General features: G+C 32.2%; 1 protein-coding gene across 5 annotated transcripts in view; it reads left to right on the forward strand.

Moving 5' to 3' along the window:
* Positions 1-21570, forward strand: part of LOC129798012 (serine-rich adhesin for platelets) — a 148819-nt gene that overhangs the window by 72243 nt on the left and 55006 nt on the right. For all 5 annotated transcript variants that reach the window (XM_055840944.1, XM_055840945.1, XM_055840947.1 and 2 more), the window contains exons 2-3: positions 18390-18578; positions 18663-18862. In XM_055840944.1, the coding sequence (XP_055696919.1) occupies positions 18409-18578; positions 18663-18862 (370 nt within the window). In that variant the 5' untranslated portion in view covers positions 18390-18408. The remainder of the gene's footprint in view (positions 1-18389; positions 18579-18662; positions 18863-21570) is intronic.

The following is a 21570-nucleotide window of genomic DNA, read 5'->3' on the forward strand; positions in this document are numbered from 1 at the left end:
TCAATAACCGTTTGTACGAACTTTTATTGCAGAATTATTCCAATTTTGTCTGTTCGACAGTGTTTTTCCTTCTCAATATTGGCACGAGAATTGAATTTTGTCGAAGTTATTCGTCTATGTCGGGGTATTTACTGGGTGTTTCAATCAGAAGCAAAAAGACATACAGTATTCATCTATTTGTTTCCATCCTTTTGGTTTTTATGCTGCTTATAACCATGTTTAAAACCAGAGATAGGAGGAAAACTTAAGAAGAATCGTATACCGCAGTAAGATGGTAAAAGAGTCGAATGATTGAAGGGAAAAGAGGCTATATAGTCTTCGAATAGATAGAATTCACTTTCTGGGTACTGAGAGAAAGAACATTTTAGAGAAGATAAAATGATATTTATAGAAAATATTCCACATAAGACTATCTTAAGTAATACATAGAGTCATCATTGGCACATAAAAGTTGTCTGAAGAAGTGTGGTGGCTTATATAAGAAAATTTCTGTTCAATTGATGCATGGTTTCAGATGGTTAAATTGACTGGAAGGGTAAATTGGTAGAAAATAAAAAGAGTTAATATTTGGGAAAATTTTACCACTTTTGTGGCAAAGTTAGATGGTGTGAAAGAGAGACACAGGAAGAAGATATCAATTGATGCAATTTCCCATTGATAGTGCATGTCTCTCTGGGGGGGAAGACGGACAAACTATTATAGAAAATACTAGTGTTGAAGTTTTCCAATCATTTAAGAAAAACTTCAACATTCATGTAACTACCTAACCAAACCACTGTGCATTGACTGCCTCCTTTAACACAAACTTATGGTGTGTTTTATCTTGAGAACTGCGCACTGGTGAGCAAAAATTGTTGAGATTGATGATGTTTCCCGAAGAACGTGATACAGGGTGTTATCTGGGTGTAATGTTGTGTTTTACCAGAATTTCAAGGAGGAGAGCGAAGAAAACGATGTGTATGGTAGGATGAGGTATTTTTCTCCATTAACCTCCACAACCGTGTATAAACTTCTTGATGGATTCTTATTAATTTCCCTCTCTTTACATCGCGATTTAACAGGAAATTTAATTAATGTTACTCTGAAGAAATTTCACCCCAATTATCAATTTACGCGAAAGACGCTTCGTCTTTTTGCTTTAGCAAAAAGCACTTGTGAGATTAATATGAAAGTTATTGACGGCAGGAAACATACATTACCCTTTGAACATTTTCGTCCCAAAGTTAGGTTAATTTGAATAAGAATTAAGGCTTTTATAAATGATAAATGAATTATGTTAGAAAGACTGTTTAGTAATTCCGTTAGCGACTCTCGGACTAATTCTTAAGGTATTACATAAAAGATATTTTGTATTAGTGTTTATCCAAAAATAATGGCTTTAACAAAAGAAAAATTTGTTGCCCTTACAAAAAAATCTAAGAGTTTTACGATTTTAAGTTGCCAATCCTAAGCTACAACTTCTTCAACAATCTTGATTGATAAAAAATTATGAGAGTTATTGGGTATAGCTAAATCTTAGGTCTGAAGACTGTATTAGATTGTCGTAGTTTAGAACACTGATTATTATGTTTACACTACTTTAAGTATGTCGCTAATTTTTTTAATCGGAAAACGATCTTCATAATTATCAGTAAATTCATATAGGTTTCGCCCTTTGAAGTCTAAAATCTAATTAAAAAATGTCAGTGTTTACAATCACCCCATGCTTTTTATTGCCCCAGTCACCTCTATGTTCAAATTCAGAATTTTGAGTTTTTTTTTTTAAATATTTTTGTGACGCAAAATAATCGCAAAACATTTCTAAAGACAACACGTAAAGTTCCTAGAAGAAAATGCTAAGAAGAGGTTCCGAAATCAGACATTTACGATTAAGGCTAAAATTCATACAAGCAACCGAAATAGCAGGAGATCATAGGGGTAATATTGAAGGTAACAAATAAGCTGAGTGAGGAGTAACTCGTTCTCAGTCATCTCAGCTTGAATGGGTTGCTCATTGAGCGAGTATCGTTAATACCCAATCTTCCCTAATCGAGCACTATAGAATACTATAGGAGCAATGCTATTGCGCGTTTTGGCAATGCTCCTAGTCCACCTCATATCGACCACTCAGAATAAGAAACGAATAATGCCGGCTTCAGACTGGAGGTTTAGCCCAGTTCCCGAAGGACTCAAAAATCTTAATAACAAGCAATTTTATTGATTTTTCGAAATCTAATGGATCATTTGCTATTAATATTCAATTCTAATGACATTGGCACACCTTTTCAATTGAGTGAAATTCAATCGATTAAAATTTTGCCTCTTACTCTTTCAAACTGAAAGCCGGTGTAGCTGTCCCTTTCTGTGAAACAAAAATTGAAAATGAAATTGAAATTCCAATTTTCATTTAACAGAAACAGACAAATATATCTTATTTTAGTTTGAAAGAGTAAGAAGTAAAATTTCAATCGATTGAATTTCACTCAATTGAAAAGGTGTGCCAGTGCCATAAACATCAATTTCCTAAAAAATCATGCTTGATGAGGAATTAGAGGAGTTAAGCCAGATAGCTAAAAGCCTTAGGTATGAATCTGATGCCCGTATAACTCGCAGTTTTACATGCAGTATAGGATTTTTGAGATTTAAAATCTCAATAACTTTGAAAATAATTAACTTTCAAGTATATAATATTCTCAAAATTCAAAATATAATATTATCAAATAATATTCTCGTATAAAGAAGAATATAATCTTTTTCACTCGAAGACGATCGCACTATCTGTTTTCTCCGAGTGCCATTCGAGATCTGAGTAAAAAAAAATAGGAGAGTTAGAAATGGAACCTATGCCTCGTCACGATTACTGGCCCAGTTGCTAGTCTAATCCTTCCCATTCACATTATTTAAGAAAAAAAAAAAACAACAACAAAATATGCATTATTCCATAAAACGATATATTTGTTTACCCTTCTATGTTGCATATGTTAAGCAATTAACGAAGGGAACGAAGGGTTTCGTATGTTCTAAAATGTTCCTATTAATTGGCTTGTGAACGAGATGTTATTTTTTTAATAGTTTATTATGGCGGGCTTGGGTAAGCAGTGATTCATTTGGTAGAACCGGTCACTCTGTGATGCAAGTGCTCCAGGTTCGAATCCCAACAAAATTCTTCTAACATTAAAGATTCTAGAATTACGTTCAGTGACCCAAGAAGCAAAATAGCTGCCTTATAGAAACAAATATTAAACAAGTCTTTTAGTGCACTTTTAAAAGACTTAAAGTGAGAATTTTCTGTTGAAGTTCCTATAGAAGTTCTTAAGATCCTTAAGTTTACTTATAGTAATGGAGTGATGGAACCAAAAGCGTTATAAGCAAATAAAAAGATTTTGGTTCTATAATGCCTTACTTAGGAAATTCTACAAGACTATATTAAAAAAAAATTGCTTCTTAGGGAGCTTCATCACTGTGCTTAATTCTTCAGGGAATGAGACATTAATTTTAAATATTCTGAAATGAAAAGTTCTCTATTGTATTTTCTAATATTGTTTTACAATTAAAGATATTATTGGTCTATTTGTGGCATAGTAGAAATAAACGCAAAACTGTTATGCCCTAGACACACTTACGACTTGATCCGAGAGACGGCTTAACGTAATTATAATCAATGATATAAGTACATTTTCTTTCAGTTTTCCACTAACTAAGCCGTTTTCCGGCTTAAGCTGAGAGACGGATTAGTCAGAAACTGATGGAAATGTTATCTGGAGGGGAATTCTGTAACGTTCTGGTAATGTCATATGACAAATTGGGTTCGAATCTTAGGAGAGCTTTTTCGAAAATGCGATTCTGTAGCCGTGACATTGCCATTTTAGCTCACGTGGCATTGTCAGAAGTCGCATATTTGAGATTTCTGGCAATTCAAATGACAGTGAATTTTGTTAAACAAATCAACCAAGACGTACTGTATTTTCATAAAATCATCAAGTAAAGGGATTTCATTAAAAAATCAATGAATTGCATTTTCGAACTCATATGATATGACAAAAAAAGCTCGATTGGCATTGTCAGGTTTCGAACTCACGCGTGATAATGCCACGAAAATTACAGAATTCCCCTTACTGATTATTATTTTGATTATAATTATGTTAAGCCGTATCTAGACTTAAGTCGTACTCGCGAGTGTGTCTACTCTAGGGCATAAGGGCATAACTTCGATTTTCCTCAGAATGGGATACAGTAAATTATTGCACTAAAAATTTTAATGATATTTTTTTTTTTTAAATTTTTGTAAATATTTTTTTACGTCAAATTTTTTCAGAAAATGGTTGAAATTACCAACTTGCTTAAACAGCCTCCTTGGAATTTACTATTTGGAGCTTTTAGATTGAAGATATTATAATTTACCAACCCGAATTTATATTGTTAGGCTAATTTGAAAATAGTGATTTATATCTTTATTCTAATCAATATATAGTACAAAATATTTAGTAAAGTGTTCAATTTCATTATTAATTTGGACTTACAAAAAAGCGAAAAAAAGCAATTTTGTTTAAAACTTACACTTTTCACACAATTTACACTGTGTAACTTTAAAAACGATAGAGGTATACAAAGTAGATTTTGTATGTTGAACTTGGGTTTATGACAAAGTTTTCTTATACACAAAATGTTTGCACAAACTCTTGAGGTTTTCCCAGAGAGAGATAGAGAGGGAATGGGTGATAAATTTTATAAAACTTCTGTATATAATTCTAATTAGAAGAAAAATATCTATAGCAATATAATATATAACTTTTGTTGTAAATTTTAGTGTTAGTTTGAAAAGAGAAACACTTTGTGGGAGCGAAAATGTTTTAGGGAAATTCTATTAGGGCTGGAAAATGTGTTTTATGTTTGAAGATGAGGATAAAACTTCCATGCAACTTTCACTTCCATACATCCCTCTTGGCCCATACAAAAGTTGATTGCAACTTCTTTGGAAATGCAGCTTTTGTTTAGCCAATTGTTAAGGTTTCTCTGAGGGGCTTTTTGTGTACGATATCTTCTTGTAGTGTTATATATATTATATGGAAGACATTAGGGAATTTAATTGGACTTGAGGCAATTTCAATTGCAGTACAACTAGAAATAATAATTGCTAGTGTTTGGGTTTCTGTCGTTTTTTGTGAAGTTTGAAATTGAATGTGGTTTTATTTCATAAATTCATATGGATGAGGAAGGGTATCACCCTGTACGTCGATTTCCTTCGGCATTATTATTATAGACGAAAATCTCAGCCGAAAATATCACATTCCCTTTCTAGTTTATTTTAAGTCTTCAACACACAAAAACCAATTTCTACGCACTCTCATGTGTCTCTGTTGGCTGATTCTGCTTTAGTTTATTGAACGCGCGCGTTGAGTTTTCATCCGAGTGTCAACACACAAATTATAATACCTCTTGCCTCGGAAACTTTCTTCTTAATCAAATGTCTCTAATAGTTGAGGAAGGAATTATATAAATAAGAAATTCCATATGTTACGTGTTAATTTGTGATTTTAGTTGTAAAATTATAAAGACTGATATGAAAAGTTAAAACATATTAACTATTGTATTGCTGTTGGGGCTTTCTTTTTGTATGTGTGTATATATATGTGATGAGGAAAATTTGTAGCTAAAAAATTTCCACCATATTACCCGTTAATTTTTGCGACAAAGTCTTTTCAAAATATGCTTGAAGACTTTAAATGTGATTTGTGTAAAAGATTTAGGAATCATCCAAAGTAAATTGTGTGTAAAATATCGGAAGCATGACACAGAAAATTAAAAATAAATTGTTAATCAGCGATATGTACCAGTTTTCTCTTTGAACCAAGAAGAAGCTGAAAAAAAGTGTATGAGGAAGACAAAAAATAACGCCTATATAACTCTGTGTTGGTGGGTAAAAATAAATCGGAGGAAGTTGAAATAGTTCTCTTTTTTTTAAAAACTGGCCTACAACATTATAAAATCTCTCCTGCTTGTAATTTGAAATGGCAAAACTGTGTTAATTAGTAATAATTAATCAAATAATAAAAAAAGTCTTCCATTAGGAATGTTGCATTTCAAAATGCTAATAATAATACTGTGGAATTTTGTAATGCATATCACATGAACAAAATCTACCCTTCAGGTGCATATAATACCATTGAATTTCTATGCATCATTAATGGATTATGTTGTGTGTGATTTGGTGATAAAAAATGCGAGCAATATAGGGTTTTATAACATGTTAAATGTACTTTACATGTTGAAAATTTTACATTTTAAAGTCTGGGTGGCACTATACAACAAAATCATGTGGATTAATTTTGTGGTGTGGACATAGAGTGGTTGAGCACAGATCGAGCAATTTGTATGCAAATCACCATTGTGACCAATGATGATGTTAAGAAGAGAAAAACAACGAATTAACAAAAAAAGAAACACATCCATTGGATGTTTTGGTGTTGTAGCATTTTTTCGCAAATTTTTGTTCTATCCACTTTTAATTTGCCATTAAATTTCCCAAAGTTTTTCTCAAGAGAACCATTTTCTCTCTCTCAGATACTAAATCACATTCCTGGGGTGGCAGTGAATGAGATCATTGATCTTTAATATCAAGTATACATGGGAAATCTCGTTAGGTTGATTTGTGACTTTTCGATGGAGGATCAATTATGTGGGCCAACTCATGATGTTGCCAGTTTACTTGTGCTATACACACTCCTATCGAGCGGTTCGCCCTAATGTCCCTATTAAACTTTCAAATCCCTCTCGTTATTACTCTGAGAAATTCCTATATACAGTGAGTGGTGAAAAGTTAAAGGCACAGGAATAGGACTGCAATAAAGAAACCTCAAAATTGTATATTGTGTAAATTGTAAATATACACAAATATGCAAGTGCTGAAGTTGTAAAGTTATAGGTTTTGTTGGAGAAGCTAAATCCCGAAAATAGTTGTAGGGCAGAATTACATTGAGCGTAAAATCATAACAATTTCGTCCATATTAAAGCTTCTCGGAGGCTTTTTTTTTCAAATTCACACATAGGGTGAAAGGAACATCTATTGACACTTTAAGAACTCGTGTCAGGACTTATTAACACCCTACTCTATACCATTTGGAATACGAAATTCGAACACTTATCCTTATCGAAAAACGCAGATCAATGAAAAAACGTTATATTTACTTAGATTTTATTGGATGCATTAAATAAATTTCAACATTTTGACAAAAGTGTCAATAGGGGTTCCCTGTCGAAGAGGTGTTCCTTCGACCCTATTTATCACAATTCATAGCTTATTAAGCTGATAAATGTATGAAGGAAAAGAGTAGAAAATTTGTCCCAGCGATTCTAGGTGTCCCAGAATGTACGAGTGAGTTCAGAAAATTCAAAATTTTCGCAGCTGATTGGATCCAATTCGTAAATCGCCTAACAGATTGTCCAAAATAGCGTAAGGGCCTCGACAGACCTGAGGATTAGCCGAGAGACAGCTTAGCGCAATTATATTCGCTATAATGGTTAAACTGCTTTTCCATCATTTTCCTACAAGCCGTCTCTCGGCTTAAGTCCTAAGTGTGTCTAGGGCATAATAGGAATACAATTGAATTTTGATTAATTTAAACTTGCTTCAAATGATTGAAAAATTCGCTCTTCAGAAGAGATTTTTGACAGTTGACCTCGGAAAATCTTTAAAAGGAATTGTTCAAGGTCATCGTCATTTGCCAATGAAAATTCGGCGTTGACAATTTTTCAGAGTAATAATAATATAATAGAGATTTATGTATGTTCTGTTGCTACAAAACAATTTTGGAACTATATAAAATTTTTAGTTTTAAACCGGAAAAACAAAAAATTATTTAAAAGTCGAAGGTTGTTTTTTTATTAAAGAATTTGATTTTGAAAAAAGTTTTGAATATCAAAAGAAAGTACTCTCCATTCGAACGTTGAAAGTTTAAACCTTCGAATAATGTGAAATTTCTTTTATTTTTCTTAAGAGACTTACACATTTCCATTAAATATTAGTTAGCTTATGAGTCTTTTAGGAAAATAAAAGAAAATTCACATAATTCGAAGGCATGAACATTCTAACGTAGAGTACTTTCTCCTATACCTTCATGTTATTTACCCTTAATATTGAAATCTAAATTAAAATGTTCAAAAATAAATTACTGATTTATAAGGAATTAAAGAAATTAAGTGAAATAGTTATCTGAAGCTTATAATAAGGGCTGGAGGTCGTCTAAAGTGAAGTTCAATCAATGTGAAGCTCAAAGCTCTGAATGTTGTCAATCTTAAACATTCGAAATGAAGAACTCGTACTAATGCTTACACACAGAAAAATTTTGACTCTAAATTTAAGAATATATAAGATCCTGGGAACTTAAATTGGACGTGAATTCCCGAGGCGTTTAAGTTTAGAAGCTCTGAGCGAAAGAAATGGGCTAGAATCCCTAGCTTTTTCAAGTTAAGAGATAGGGAACTTAAGTTCTGCATTAGCTGGAAAATGAAAAATGTGTACAGATTTGCAAATTGCAACTAAAACTAAATGATCAAGGATTTAGAATTAAGGCATTGGCATTCATTGGATGGGATTTGAAATTAAATTCTTGGGTGTTTCTGTTTAAGAATTTTCCATTTTTCTGTGTGTATAAATATGTTAATGTTATTAATGAACAACGCTCAATGACTTGTTTGTAAACATGTTTTCAAAATTTCCCATGAGAATGAGCGAGATGACTATCTAGATCTCACTGACTCTCATTTAAATGTCAAAAACATGTTTACTAAACAAAAGTTATTGTGCGTCGGGCATAATACTACACAGTAAAAAATAATTACTACGATTATCGCGTGTAATAGGAGAGCATTGATAATTGTAGTAAATTTGCAACGATTATCGTACACTCAGAAAAATAATCGGGTAAAACTTACTCGAATCAATGTTGAATTAACTCTTTTTCGTTGTGATTTTGGATTAACTATATTTTAGAGTTGATTTTACTTCTATTTAGGTGTAATATTCGAAAGACTTGTTTTAACTTTTTTTCCTGAAATTTACATGACAAAAGAGTTAAAATAACTTTTTTTAAGACTGAAAATAACTCGTTTTAAGAGTTAAAATAACGCGTTTCAAGAGTTAAAAAAATCTTTTTTAAAGTTAAAATAACTCTTTCAAATCCCAAAATGAATATGTTTTGTAATTTTATGTTTTTTTTATTTTATCATTTTTTTTTATTAATATTTTCTTGATCTCAAGTTCCCTATGTTCCGAGCGAAATATAAAATATGATGCACGCACATGTCCTCATGAAACACTGTTAGGCATATTTCTAGTTGATGTTCCATATGAGCTTTGTCACACGAAAATCTTCTTGACTGAAGTATATTCGTAAAACCAAAACACTTAAGCACATACTTCAGTCGAGATGCAATTTTACATCGAAAAAGAGTAATAATTACATCGATATCCGACGAATTAATTCAACTCGCACGAAGAGTTCTTTCAACTCTATTTACTAAAATTTACAATGAAAAAGAGTAACAATTACATCGATATGTAGAGTTAATTCAACTCTGCCATAGAGTTGTATTAACTTTTTAGGTTTTCTCTTAGTGTAGTAAGCAAAGTTGAAAAGTAAGGAAGTTGAATTTTCATAGTTGAAAAGCAAACTAAGTTGAAATTTCCTTCAACAATTGCACTGAATTTACACAAAATATAAAAAGAAGAAGAATGAGTTCAAACGAAAGTAGCTGAAAGTTGAACTTTTTGCTGCGATAATCGGTTGAAAAATTACTACGACAATCGAATTAATTCTATTACACGCGATAATCGTGGCAATTTTCAATCAGTCAGTTGAATGATGTTTTTGCTATTTTGTTGCTTCATTTTATTACTATTATAGTAATTATTACTACTGTTTATTGCATTTAGGCCATTATCGAGGCTTTAATTTTACTAATTCTGCAATTTAATTGATTCCTTTTCAATTAAAGGTTGGTCTTTTCACTGGTTGTTATTCGAAATTTCAACTAGTTCAATTCAACTAATAGAATTCAACTTTCCAATTTCATCTTGTTTTTACTGTGTACGCTCGATTTATACGGATCCCCCGAAAACCTAAAGCTACTATTCCTAACCGTTTAGCCTTGTAACACTGGTAACCCTAGTAACGACCGAACGTATAATGAGTTTAACGTTACTTTTCAGAAATCGTCTAATTAAATAGTTTTGAGTTATCATAGAAATTGAGAAATTCTTTATTTCTTTCTTACTAAAATACGTAACCTCAAATAAGAAAGAGAAGGCTTTCAGGTTTCGCCGGTTTCGCCGGTTTCGCACATACTCTGGCTTCGAACATTTCCCATATTCCTAGTAACATATTGACTGGCTATAGAAATAAATATATTGCCATTAGGTTAAATTCAATAAAGAAATATATAGAAAAATATGAAGTGTTCGAAGTTAGGGTGTGTGCGAAGCCTGAAAGCCTTCTCCTACATTTTACAAATTGCAATTTCTTAAAGCAGTTGTTGTGTGTTTTTTGTATAATTTGCGGTTCTTTGTACTGTAAAGATTTATTTTTAAATTCTAATAAGATAAATCCCATACAGTAGAGTCTCGCTATAAGCCATCGCTCTATAGTCCACAATTTATCGACCGTTGATTTCAAAACACTGATTTTAAGTTAGGTTATGTTTTTTAGTACGCGACATGAAATTTTGTCATAATTATTTTAATATTTTTGGCAAACTTTATTGAGTAGTTGTGATAATTGTGATCCATAATGAAGAGAACGAGAACAAGTACCACAATCGCAAAGAAAGTGGAAGCCGTCAAACAATTTCAATACTAAAAGTTGTTGATAATTTTAAAAAAATGACATGGACTATAGTGCGACCCAAGTGTCAAATCTGGAACCAAATATGGCCTATAGCGAGGCTCTACTGTAATTCCCTATAATTTGAACTTGTGTGAACTCTTGTTTCATCTTTTAACTCAGAAAAAAGAACTTTAAAGCACAAATTCCAATATAAATTCATATGGAAATTCCATTGAGTCTGAAAACTTTTCCATCGCACTGTAGTCCTTTAAACGCGTGCAGCAAGGAAGAATTTATTGGTGAATGTAAAGAAGGTGGATGTTATGCAGAAGGGACATGTCTAAAGGATGTAAATAGTGAATAGCGCTCCTCAGCAATCTCCCAACCCTCGGTTCTCTCTCATTCTCTCTGCAGAAAGTAATTCAGAATTTAGATTAATCATATTCAGAGATTTTAAAGGAGACGACCAAGGACTTCAATTTTCTGCTTGTGCTATCTTCAATGGTTTTCTCCCAAATAACAATCCTCAGGCTTGGGTTGGATGAGGGGGTCGGAGGGGGTGTATTAAAGTAGATGGTGACATTGTGTGTACTGACTAATGCGATATATGAGGGCTACGTATGGAAAATGATGGGAATATATGAATATCAATTTGATTTATTATTATATTCTCTCTATAACATTACACGGTGAAGAGAGCTATTCGGAAAATGCGTTAATGTTCGAGGATTAAGGGATTTTGGTGTGGTGAATGCGGAATAAAAGAGAAAATTAAATGCGGGGAAAAAGAAGTGTCGTGGGCGTGAAAACGTGGCTTAATCATCTCTTGAAGCGATCTTAATCGTGCTGTTGAATGGCTCCCTGAGAGACACTCACAAATGACGAAAGACATAAAAATGATGATGCATTTATACACTTGACAATTCTAATTATATTTAATATATTATTTATTTATTCTGCAAAGTCCTCTTCTCATTCTGTTCTATCTCTGGATGGAATTTCAAATATTTATGCAAAATTTCTTGTTTTCAAACTTGAGTGATATATCTTTTCAACTCTTTCAGATGTCTTTGTGTAGTAAAAATAGATTTTTTTGTAATTTTTCAGAGATAGTATTATCGCTTCTCGGCCTAACGGCTAAGATCAAAGTGTAGCAGAGATAGTATTTTTGCAAAAACAATATCGAATTATTGAGTGAAAGGGGACTAAAACAGAAAGATTTGTTTTCAACTCCCCAGGCAGTTTTTTCATGGTAACCACCAGTGTGAATCAATATTCATTTTTGCGACACTTTTCAAATGAAATATCAAACTTCTTTTTTTCCAAATCACGTGAAAGTTTTTGTATATTATTTTTTTGTCATTTCCTTTTGATATACTTGTGGAAAAGACAAGAGGATAGAAAGTAAATATGGGTGAGAAAGTTGCCAAAAGTTTAGCTCCCTGGAGGACTAAAAGAATGAACTTGTGTGCTAGAGACAAGAAAAATATATAGAGAAAGTGACTTTGAAGGGAAAAAAGGGTAGAATAGAGACATTTTATTAATATATCCCACATACTTTGGTGTTTTTGTGTTTAGGTATATTTCCTGTTTTGGTGTCTGTTATCACATAAACACGCGGTATTACGTAGATGGGAGGAATTTCTTATAGCAATTTTCTTTTTATGCTTGCATGTGTCCTTTTTGCTCCTTTCTAATCTTTTTTTGTTCTTTTGCAACAGAGTTGTAATTAATATAGCTAGGGAACACTATTTTTTTACTTTATTCGTTTAATTAGATTATATTTTGTTTTTACAATAAAGTCTTTGAGTATTTATTTTCACTTGAAATTGATGAAATCCTTTTAAGCATTCGTAGTCACGAACTTTTGAACACCTTATTTACATGTCTGATAGGAAACTGCACTAAAAGTGCATTTTGTTATACTGAAACACCTGTCGATTTAAAGATTTCGTGACAACTTTTAATTTGCTGAATGTCAATATTAATTTCCTTAATTGAAAACGTTAAATACATACATTTGCAATTATATAGGAAGGATGGGGACATTTAATATTAATACTCTTTAAATTCTTCTCGTATTTCCTAAAGTTGTATAAATTTTAATCAAAATACAGTTTTACTTGGATGGATTTTGCTGTTTAACGACTATTTTCAAAGATTCAGTTCAATTCTGGGATTTTAGCTATTTTAGTATAATTTTATAGCTCTAACAATATTCCCCATCAACATACGTGCTCTCTTAAATGACCTTTACTGCCAAATAATCGATATTTTTTGCTGTTGTTCAAGTTTAGCGGCCAGACTAAAATGGAAATTAATGCAATTTTATTTAGTAAATAATTTTTTAATCTTGCATTACTCTTTAATTTATTTCAAATATTTTCACTTCTATTTTCTTCACTTCAAATGGTTATGGAACGGTTATCTAATGAAAAGCAAATTCATGCAAAATTCTGCTGACTACCTCAAGTCATGCTGGTCTATGAGCTTTTTATGTATTTGTAGTTCCAACGTTCCAAGGAGTTTAATTACCTTATTATTCCGTTCAAAAGACTTCTTAGACTTGATGTATAGTTCCAATTAGTTGAATAAAGTCAGTTGAGATATTCTTTGGAAACAAATTTAAGTTGAGTTTTAGTTGAATAAATGTAATTAAACATTTATACGGGACAATTATCATGCTTACCAATAAAAGAATTAAAGACTTTTGTGAATAGGATTAACCTAGAGATACTTGCAAAATACGAACAATTTTGGTTTAAGAAATACTGTAGATGTGTAATAAAACCTATAAAAATCCATAGAACATCGAAAAATTCGTGGGCCTTATCTCCAAAAACACAACGTGAATGATGCGTAGGGTTTGCACATTGTTGCTCTGCAAATCTTAATTTGTAGTCAGACTAACGGCTTAAGCCTAGATAGGGCTTAGTAACAACAGAGGCAGTCAAAATCTCGACATCCAAAATCTCAAAAGCCAAAATCCCGAAAGTCAAAATCCTGAATGTTCAAAATTCTGAAAAGGATTATTTGTAGAATAATTTTCCAAGCACATAAAGTTTCCCTTTGCCTCTAGCAAACGCGGGTGCAATTGTGGGATGACATTTTTAAGAGTTCGGTATTTTGGTTTTCAAGATTTTAGCCCATTCGGGATTTTGGCTTTCGGGATTTTGACCGGGACCCTAGTAGAAAGCTTATGTGAATGTAGTATTAATAATTGATAAATTAAGTATATAATTATTGATTATGCTTACGTTACGCCGTCTCCCGGCGTAAGCCGTAGGTTTGTCAAGACCCTTGCATCGCCAGTTACTGAAGTGAGTAGTTCTGACCAGTCTTCAGACTAGAGGTTTAGCCCAGTTCCCGAAAGTCTTAAAATCCTAAATACCAATTTTTTTGATTTTTGAAAATCTAATGGATCATTCACTATCAATATGTAATTCTAAATCAAAAATTTTCCCAAAACCATTGACCAATAACTAGGTAGAGAAGTTAAGCCATTTGGTTAAGTCTTAGGCCTGAAGCCCGTATATTGATTAACAGCTGAATGTTGAAACGAAGAATAACTTCAGTTGAACCTCAGATTAGCGTTAATCTAGAGTTAAAATTAAGCTAGGTTTAAATATTTTTTCGTATGCGGAAACGTGGAATAGTGCTTTGGCGTAAACTGTTTTTATCATACGGCAACCCCATATTTTGGCTTTTCTGGCATGCCAGAAAATGTCAATTCGTCAATGTTTTCGTTCGATTTAGCAAGATTCCACGGCTTTTTCTCGTTATTTAATAGTCTTGAACCACCAGAAAAATTCTCTAAAATAAAATACACAGTAAAAAATTGTGTGAGAAATAAAGTTGTGTATTTAAAAAGTTGTGTAAATTTACAAGCAATATGGTTGTATATTGTAAAATTACTATCATGGTGGTGGTACGATACTAACATAATGCTAGTAAAATTATGTATTGTGTAAGGAAATTTGTGTATTGGAAAATTTGTGTGAGAACTGTCAAAATTCCGTTGTTTACTATTGCAATTTTTCTAAGATTTCAGATAGATTTTGCATTTTTAACTGCCTAATTGTCTTCTGGAATCATTCATTGGATTCTTAAAATGTGCCTCAGTCGTGAAAAATTAGGAATAATTATGTAATAACAGAAAACAGAGGAAGCATCATGTAAATTAGAAAAATTGACGATTCAACTCTTGGCCATTTGCTTAAGAGAAGTAAGCAAGTTCGTGGCGCAGCAGGAAAACACGAGATCAACAACGCAAAGGTTATTGGTTCAAGTCTCAGACCCTCTCTTCATGTATTTTTCTTTTTTTGTTCATTTTTTCTTTTTTTCTTAGTTTAATAAAGAGACTTTTCATAGATAATACACATAAACCGAATAAAATTGCTCTACAATCAAAATTATAGACAGGAAGCCATTTTATAAAATTGACAATACACAACTTTGCCAATACACAACATTGCCAATACACAAACCTCACAACGGTAGTGCTCGTGCAAAAATTACCAACGATAGTGGTTGTAAATTTTTTTACTGTGTACGAATCAATACTGTGGATGTGAAAGAATGTGCATGTTTTCGGGGTACAAAAAAGCGCGACTCCCGCGACTCCTACTTCAGTGGCGACTCATTGAAGTTGCATATGATGGATGTTTCTTTTTATTTCAGGCAAAATTGGCTTTTTAAGAAGCTGTTGTAGAGTGAAAGCCTAATTTCTTTTCATTAAATCCATTAAAGTGCAGATTATGTCAATTTGGTATCATTTAACAGTATTTTAGGGAAGAATTTACGGATAGATGTGGACAGGTTTATTCCATCTTTAAGCCAAAAATTATACCTCCGAAATCGGGGGTCTAATTTTTGGCTTAAACGTTAATCCATTGTTTAAAATTATTCTATTTCTCGTTCAAACATTATAAAACGGTGGATCATCCTCGAATTATCTTTATATTTCGATTCAACATTCAGCTGTAAGAGATTAGCCTTAAATCTAGCATCTGCTAGATCATCGGCCAATTTTTTTTCGACAGGTTATGCAAGGATCTCAAGGTAGCTAGGGTAGCAAGTGACGTTAACTGGTTATGTAAGATCAAGAAAGAGAAAAATATCACAAAGGTTGGTTTTTAGTTTATTTTGGCGAGAGAACTATCAAAAATTCAGCGTGATCACAAAATATGAGTTCAGTTATAAAAAACTGTTCTTTATAAGTTTAAAATACTGTGCACTATTTTTGGTACTGAGGCAGCTTCGAATAATTTTGTGAACTATAGGTAGCTCACAGTCTTCAGGATTTACAGGAGGCATCGTATAGTATGTGGTACTTCATGAGTACCCCTTCTGTTCTTGAGGATTCGTATAAATAAGTAAAAATTATGGTTTTGAAACAAATACGTATCAAATATCAAATACCATGACGTTACCTATGAAAGTACCTAGGGCTTCCTGAACGACCCATTCTCGTCTTAATTGGCTTTTATTATTAAGTTAATGGTATACCTAAAGTTCTTGATTTGGTTTTGTTCATTACTTGAAAGCTTACGGCTTCTATTAATCAGAATTTTTAGTTATAAAATAGAATTATCCTAATATTGAAGGATTTTAATTGAATGTTTTACAGTCAAGTTTACTAATTTCTTAAGAACGATCCCATCTTCTTTATATTTCAAAATAAAGTTTACGGTCTGTGTCAATTAATACACGGACGAGAGTGTGTGCAGATCACTATGATAAAAATTGTTCTTGGGCAGACCTTTATACTTTACTTAATGATACTAGGTTAATCGAACTAAGCCTCACCCACATCACCGCTCCTTCCAAAAATACCTATTTTAATTTCCTCCACTTGTGAATGTTGAGATTTTATTGTCAATAAAAATCTTTATGTGATAATAATATTATAGATTGGGTTTGGGTTCACCAGTTCAGAATGTTAGCCCCTCTAAAAGAAAATTGTTTGTAAATGTTTGTGAATTTTTACTAAGGACTTAGGCCATGCTCGTAAATCGTATAACCCACTAAAAAGTTCATAAAAGTTTGTATTTTTCCCTAATCATTGTTTGCAACGTGATTACTTGACAAGTAATTTTTGTTCTTCTAATACAAGATTAATTCTAATACAAACATTTTTTTGACCATTTTTTTTATTTATGTAGCAAAATATTACGAACAAATAAGAAAATTTTACGAACAATTTTCTATTTTTTAAGAACACTTACGGAAAAATTTGTAAAAGAACAAAAAATGCTCGTGAATTGGCCATGTTACTACAAACAATGTTTGTGAAAAAAGTACAAACTTATACAAACTTTTTTGTGAATTACACGTTTTAAGAGCATTTCGTAAATTTAATTGAATATCCAACTATTTAAAAGACTAATTTAAACGTTAGTACGTTGTGGAAGATATATGGGAAATAAGATGGCATAGCTCAGTCTTAACACTATAAGTACTTAATCAAAGCCTTTATTAAGGTCCTTCACTGAGAGAAAAGAGGCTACGATTAACTTTTTTTCGTCATAACTTTAACACTTTTCGGGTGTAAAAATATATCAACATTTTTTAATGTTAATGTTACACCTTTTGACGGTAAAATCAACATGAAAAAAGGGTAACTTTAACCCCTAATACACCTAAAAAGGGTGATATTTACACCGATTTCGGATCAATACTGCAGGGTAAAATTAACATTTCCGGAATGTTATTTCGACTTTTTCGGATTTCTCTCAGTGTTAATTAAGTAGTTTTCAATATTATATTGGAATTATAAATTGCAGTAGTCAAACTGGGTGAAATCTATCTATAAATTCCTAATTTAATCTTCACTCTGTGTGGTATATTAGATTTTTTTTGTGTTCTCTGGTTTCATATACGCCTGCGAATTTTCTTTTAGTGCCACTGCTGTATCTCAATCTATGGAAAATAGATTTTTCGTATATACATAGCTCAAGTTACATTCCTCAAAGGACGAAAGAAGATGGTAAAAATAATAGAATAATAGAGTATATATAGATATAGGAAAAATTCATACATATATGGTCTTTATTAACAGTAAGTGTTTGGCTCTTCTTTTCTTCTGTCACTAAATTAGAATTCTCATTTGTCTGCTTGAAAAGATTCTCTGGGTGCGATATGACAGCAAAATGATAATGGAGGGATGAAGAAAATGAGAAAATTGTCTCTGTCGTCTATTTGATCAAAAGCTCAATCAGAGAATGATGTTGATGGAGGATGAAAAACTATCCGTTGCCGGTGTATATTATTTTGTCCTATCTTCTGTTACTCTTGAGAGAAATCCATTAGGAATCTCTTCAGAGCAATTGCTATGTACTATTAATTGCGACAAATAGTTTTTGAAAAAAAAAATGAAAAGAGGAAAGTGTGTATATACAACGGAAAAAGCTCCACTGTAGATGTGTCTTGGCAATTATTCTTGTGCACGTGTGCCAATTTTATAATATAAGGCTCAAATGTGTTTAAATTCATGTTAAGAGGAGGGAAAGAACATGGGCTTTTTATTGTGGCGGGGATATGAGACAATGCTGCAGAGTTATAATGTTTAACTGGCATTTTTAATTGCAGGAATAAAACGTGAGGAAAAATGGTTGTCGGAGAATCAACGGAGGCAGGAGCTGCAAATGCTCTGCCAACGCCTCAAACGACAGCACCAACTGGCTTTCCCAACCAGGCTGCTGTGGACAATATAATGAGTGGTATCGGGAATACAGGAACTGTTAAATTGAATAATCACAGGAAGAAACTACGACAAAGGTAATAGAGTGATTTATCATGTTTCCCATTCCTTCCGATGTGAACTCAAAATTTTAATGTGGTCCGGGAATTATTCCTCGGCAGGTTCGATATAATTAAGAAACTGGGACAGGGTACTTATGGGAAGGTACAGCTCGGTATAAACAAGGAGACTAGTCAGGAGGTGGCCATTAAGACGATTAAAAAATGCAAAATTGAAACTGAAGCGGATCTCATAAGGATTCGACGTGAGGTGCAAATTATGAGTTCTGTACAACACCCCAATATTATTCACATTTACGAAGGTAAGTTCCACCTAAGCAAACAACTTGAACTTTTGGGATGGGAAGTGTGTTGGGAGTTGGGAAAATTATTGAATTAATTTGTAAAATAAACTTTGGGGTGTTCTACACTGAGAGAAAAAAAAGCAGTAAGAGACTTTAAGTGGAAATTTGCAACATTTTAAATTTTTTTTCAAAAACAAGCCGAGAGTTAGAACAACTTTGAAAAATGTAGAAGAGTTTTTCTGAGTATCACCGGGTAACTGAGGGCCTGGGCCTTCACTTTATAATTTTTTCTTTATTTTTCACAACGTCAGAAAGATTATTTGAAATGAAATTTCGAATATTTCGTGCCTACACTGAGAAAAAATGGGGGTGCGATTGATTTTTTTCCTCATAATTTTAACATTTTTAGGTGTAAAAATATATCAACATTTTTTAATGATAATTTTACACCTTTTTAAGGGTAAAATTAACATGAAAAGTGTAACTTTAACCCCCAATACACTAAAAAAGGTTAATATTTACACCGATTTTGGATCAATACTGCAGGGTAAAATTAACATTTCCGGAATGTTATTTTAACTTTTTCGGATTTCCCTCAGTATATAAAGAGCTTCTAAGACAAGATTCCCTAGAAAAACCATGTAAACCATTTGAGAGGTATCGTCCTCGAGGGAAGCCTAGGACAAGGTGGCTGAAACAAATTCAGGATATTGACTTAAAATGCCTCCAATTCGACTTCGAAGACCTTCCTGAAATGGTTATGAATAAAGAATTCAGAAACATATGAAAAATTTAGCCATTACGAAGCTTGGGATCGTACGAATCATGGGCATGGGCACTTTCCCCTATTGAAATATTTTTAAAAATATTAATAATATTTTTGCATTATATTAATAATTAAATTACAATTAAAGTGTCTCCCGTCTTATAATTATAAGTCCTAAGCAATCCTAGAACTCTTGCCAAACTCCCCTAACCAAAAGACTCTATTTTTAGATCAAATATCAGAGTCCCAGAGTTTGATCGAATTTTATAAAAAATAAGTATTGTTTTTCAGTAAATTAACCCCTTGAGTCAAACACCAAATTATTGATAAAATCTTTATTTTTAATCAGTAAATAACGGCGTTATCACACTTGCACATTAAAATTTTAATGTGATTCACATTAATTGTCGCTTGTGAGCGTCCAAATATGTTATTTGTGTCTTTGAGTCACTTAATATTTGGGGTTTTTCTATTTATTGATAAAGAAGTTGACTTGGCCTGCAAAAATAAGTTTAAATTTACCTAAAGCATAAATGTTTTTCACATTAAAAAATTAAAGAGAAAATCGCATTAATTTTTCGCATTAATGCTATAAATCAATTTATATCAAATTTTGCGGGCCAAGTCTACCTTTTTATCAAGAAATAGATCAAATTTTGAATGTGAAATGATTCAAACACACAAATTACACATTTGGACTCTCACTAGCGACAATTAATGTGAATCATATTAAAATTTTAATGTGCAAGTGTGATAACACAGTAACTCAAAATTAATAATAAATTATTTTCATTCATATTTAAATTGCTGTATATATGAACTTATCTTTCCTTTACCAAGAAGACAAATTTGTAATTTTTGCTAGAATTACCTTGTTAAAGTCTCGGGCACACTTTTTCGATCAGGGAAAATTTAATGAAATCGAAATGCACATATCTTTCTTTCTCAAACACTGAGAGAAATCCGAAAAAGTTAAAATAACATTCCGGAAATGTTTATTTTATCCTGCAGTATTGATCCGAAATTGGAGTAAATATTATGCTTTTTAGATGTAATAGGGGTTAAAGTTACCCTTTTTCATGTGAATTTTACCCTTAAAAAGGTGTAAAATTAACATTAAAAAATGTTGATATATTTTTACACCTAAAAATGTTAAAATTATGAGGAAAAAAAGTTAATCGTACCCTCTTTTTTTCTCAGTGAACGCTTTTCCTATGTTTATCGCATTCTTTCTCACTCAAATTTCGATTGCACTAAACTGAATTTGTTGTGACGTCTAAAAGAAGAAGAAGAAGAGTGAAAAGGAGTGGGACAGACATATGCAAAACGTTTGAGAAAGAATTAAATGAAATTTTCGTGATTTCAAAGTTGTGTCGGAGCTATAACAAATTTAATACTTGGCATATTGGCTAAAATGTTGCCTCTTTACTATTTTTAAGAACGTGCTGGACTTACTCGATAATTGTAAACCAAATTGAAAATCGAGCTCTTCATACTATATTTTCAATTTCTATTTAACACCAAATATTATCCTGATCCTGAAGGATTAATACAGAAGAATTTACGCACTTATCTTAATGGGAGAGGAACAGGCAGTTTCATACAGCTGAATTTTTATTCAAGATTTTTAACTGCTCGAACTCCAAGAGAGAGCAGTTTTCTTTAAACTATGATCCATATTCAAATTAAATAAAGTTAATTTTTCTTCTGTGTTGGCTACCTGAAAATATGAAGCACAATTTGTAAATTATTGTTTATTACGTTTATTATCTCAAAAATTGATGCCGGTCAAAGGCAAAATCCCGAAGAAACAAAATCCTGAATGGGTCTAAATTGCAATTGCCAAAATCTCGAAAATCTCATTTGGCTTAATTTGGAATTTGGATTAATTGAAACTTTTGCTCCATCCGCCCAACCATATCATATTGTAACACGATTTGCATCTCTGCATTCTCTCTTT

Source organism: Phlebotomus papatasi, chromosome 1, assembly GCF_024763615.1.
Source record: "Phlebotomus papatasi isolate M1 chromosome 1, Ppap_2.1, whole genome shotgun sequence".
NCBI lineage: Eukaryota > Metazoa > Arthropoda > Insecta > Diptera > Psychodidae > Phlebotomus > Phlebotomus papatasi.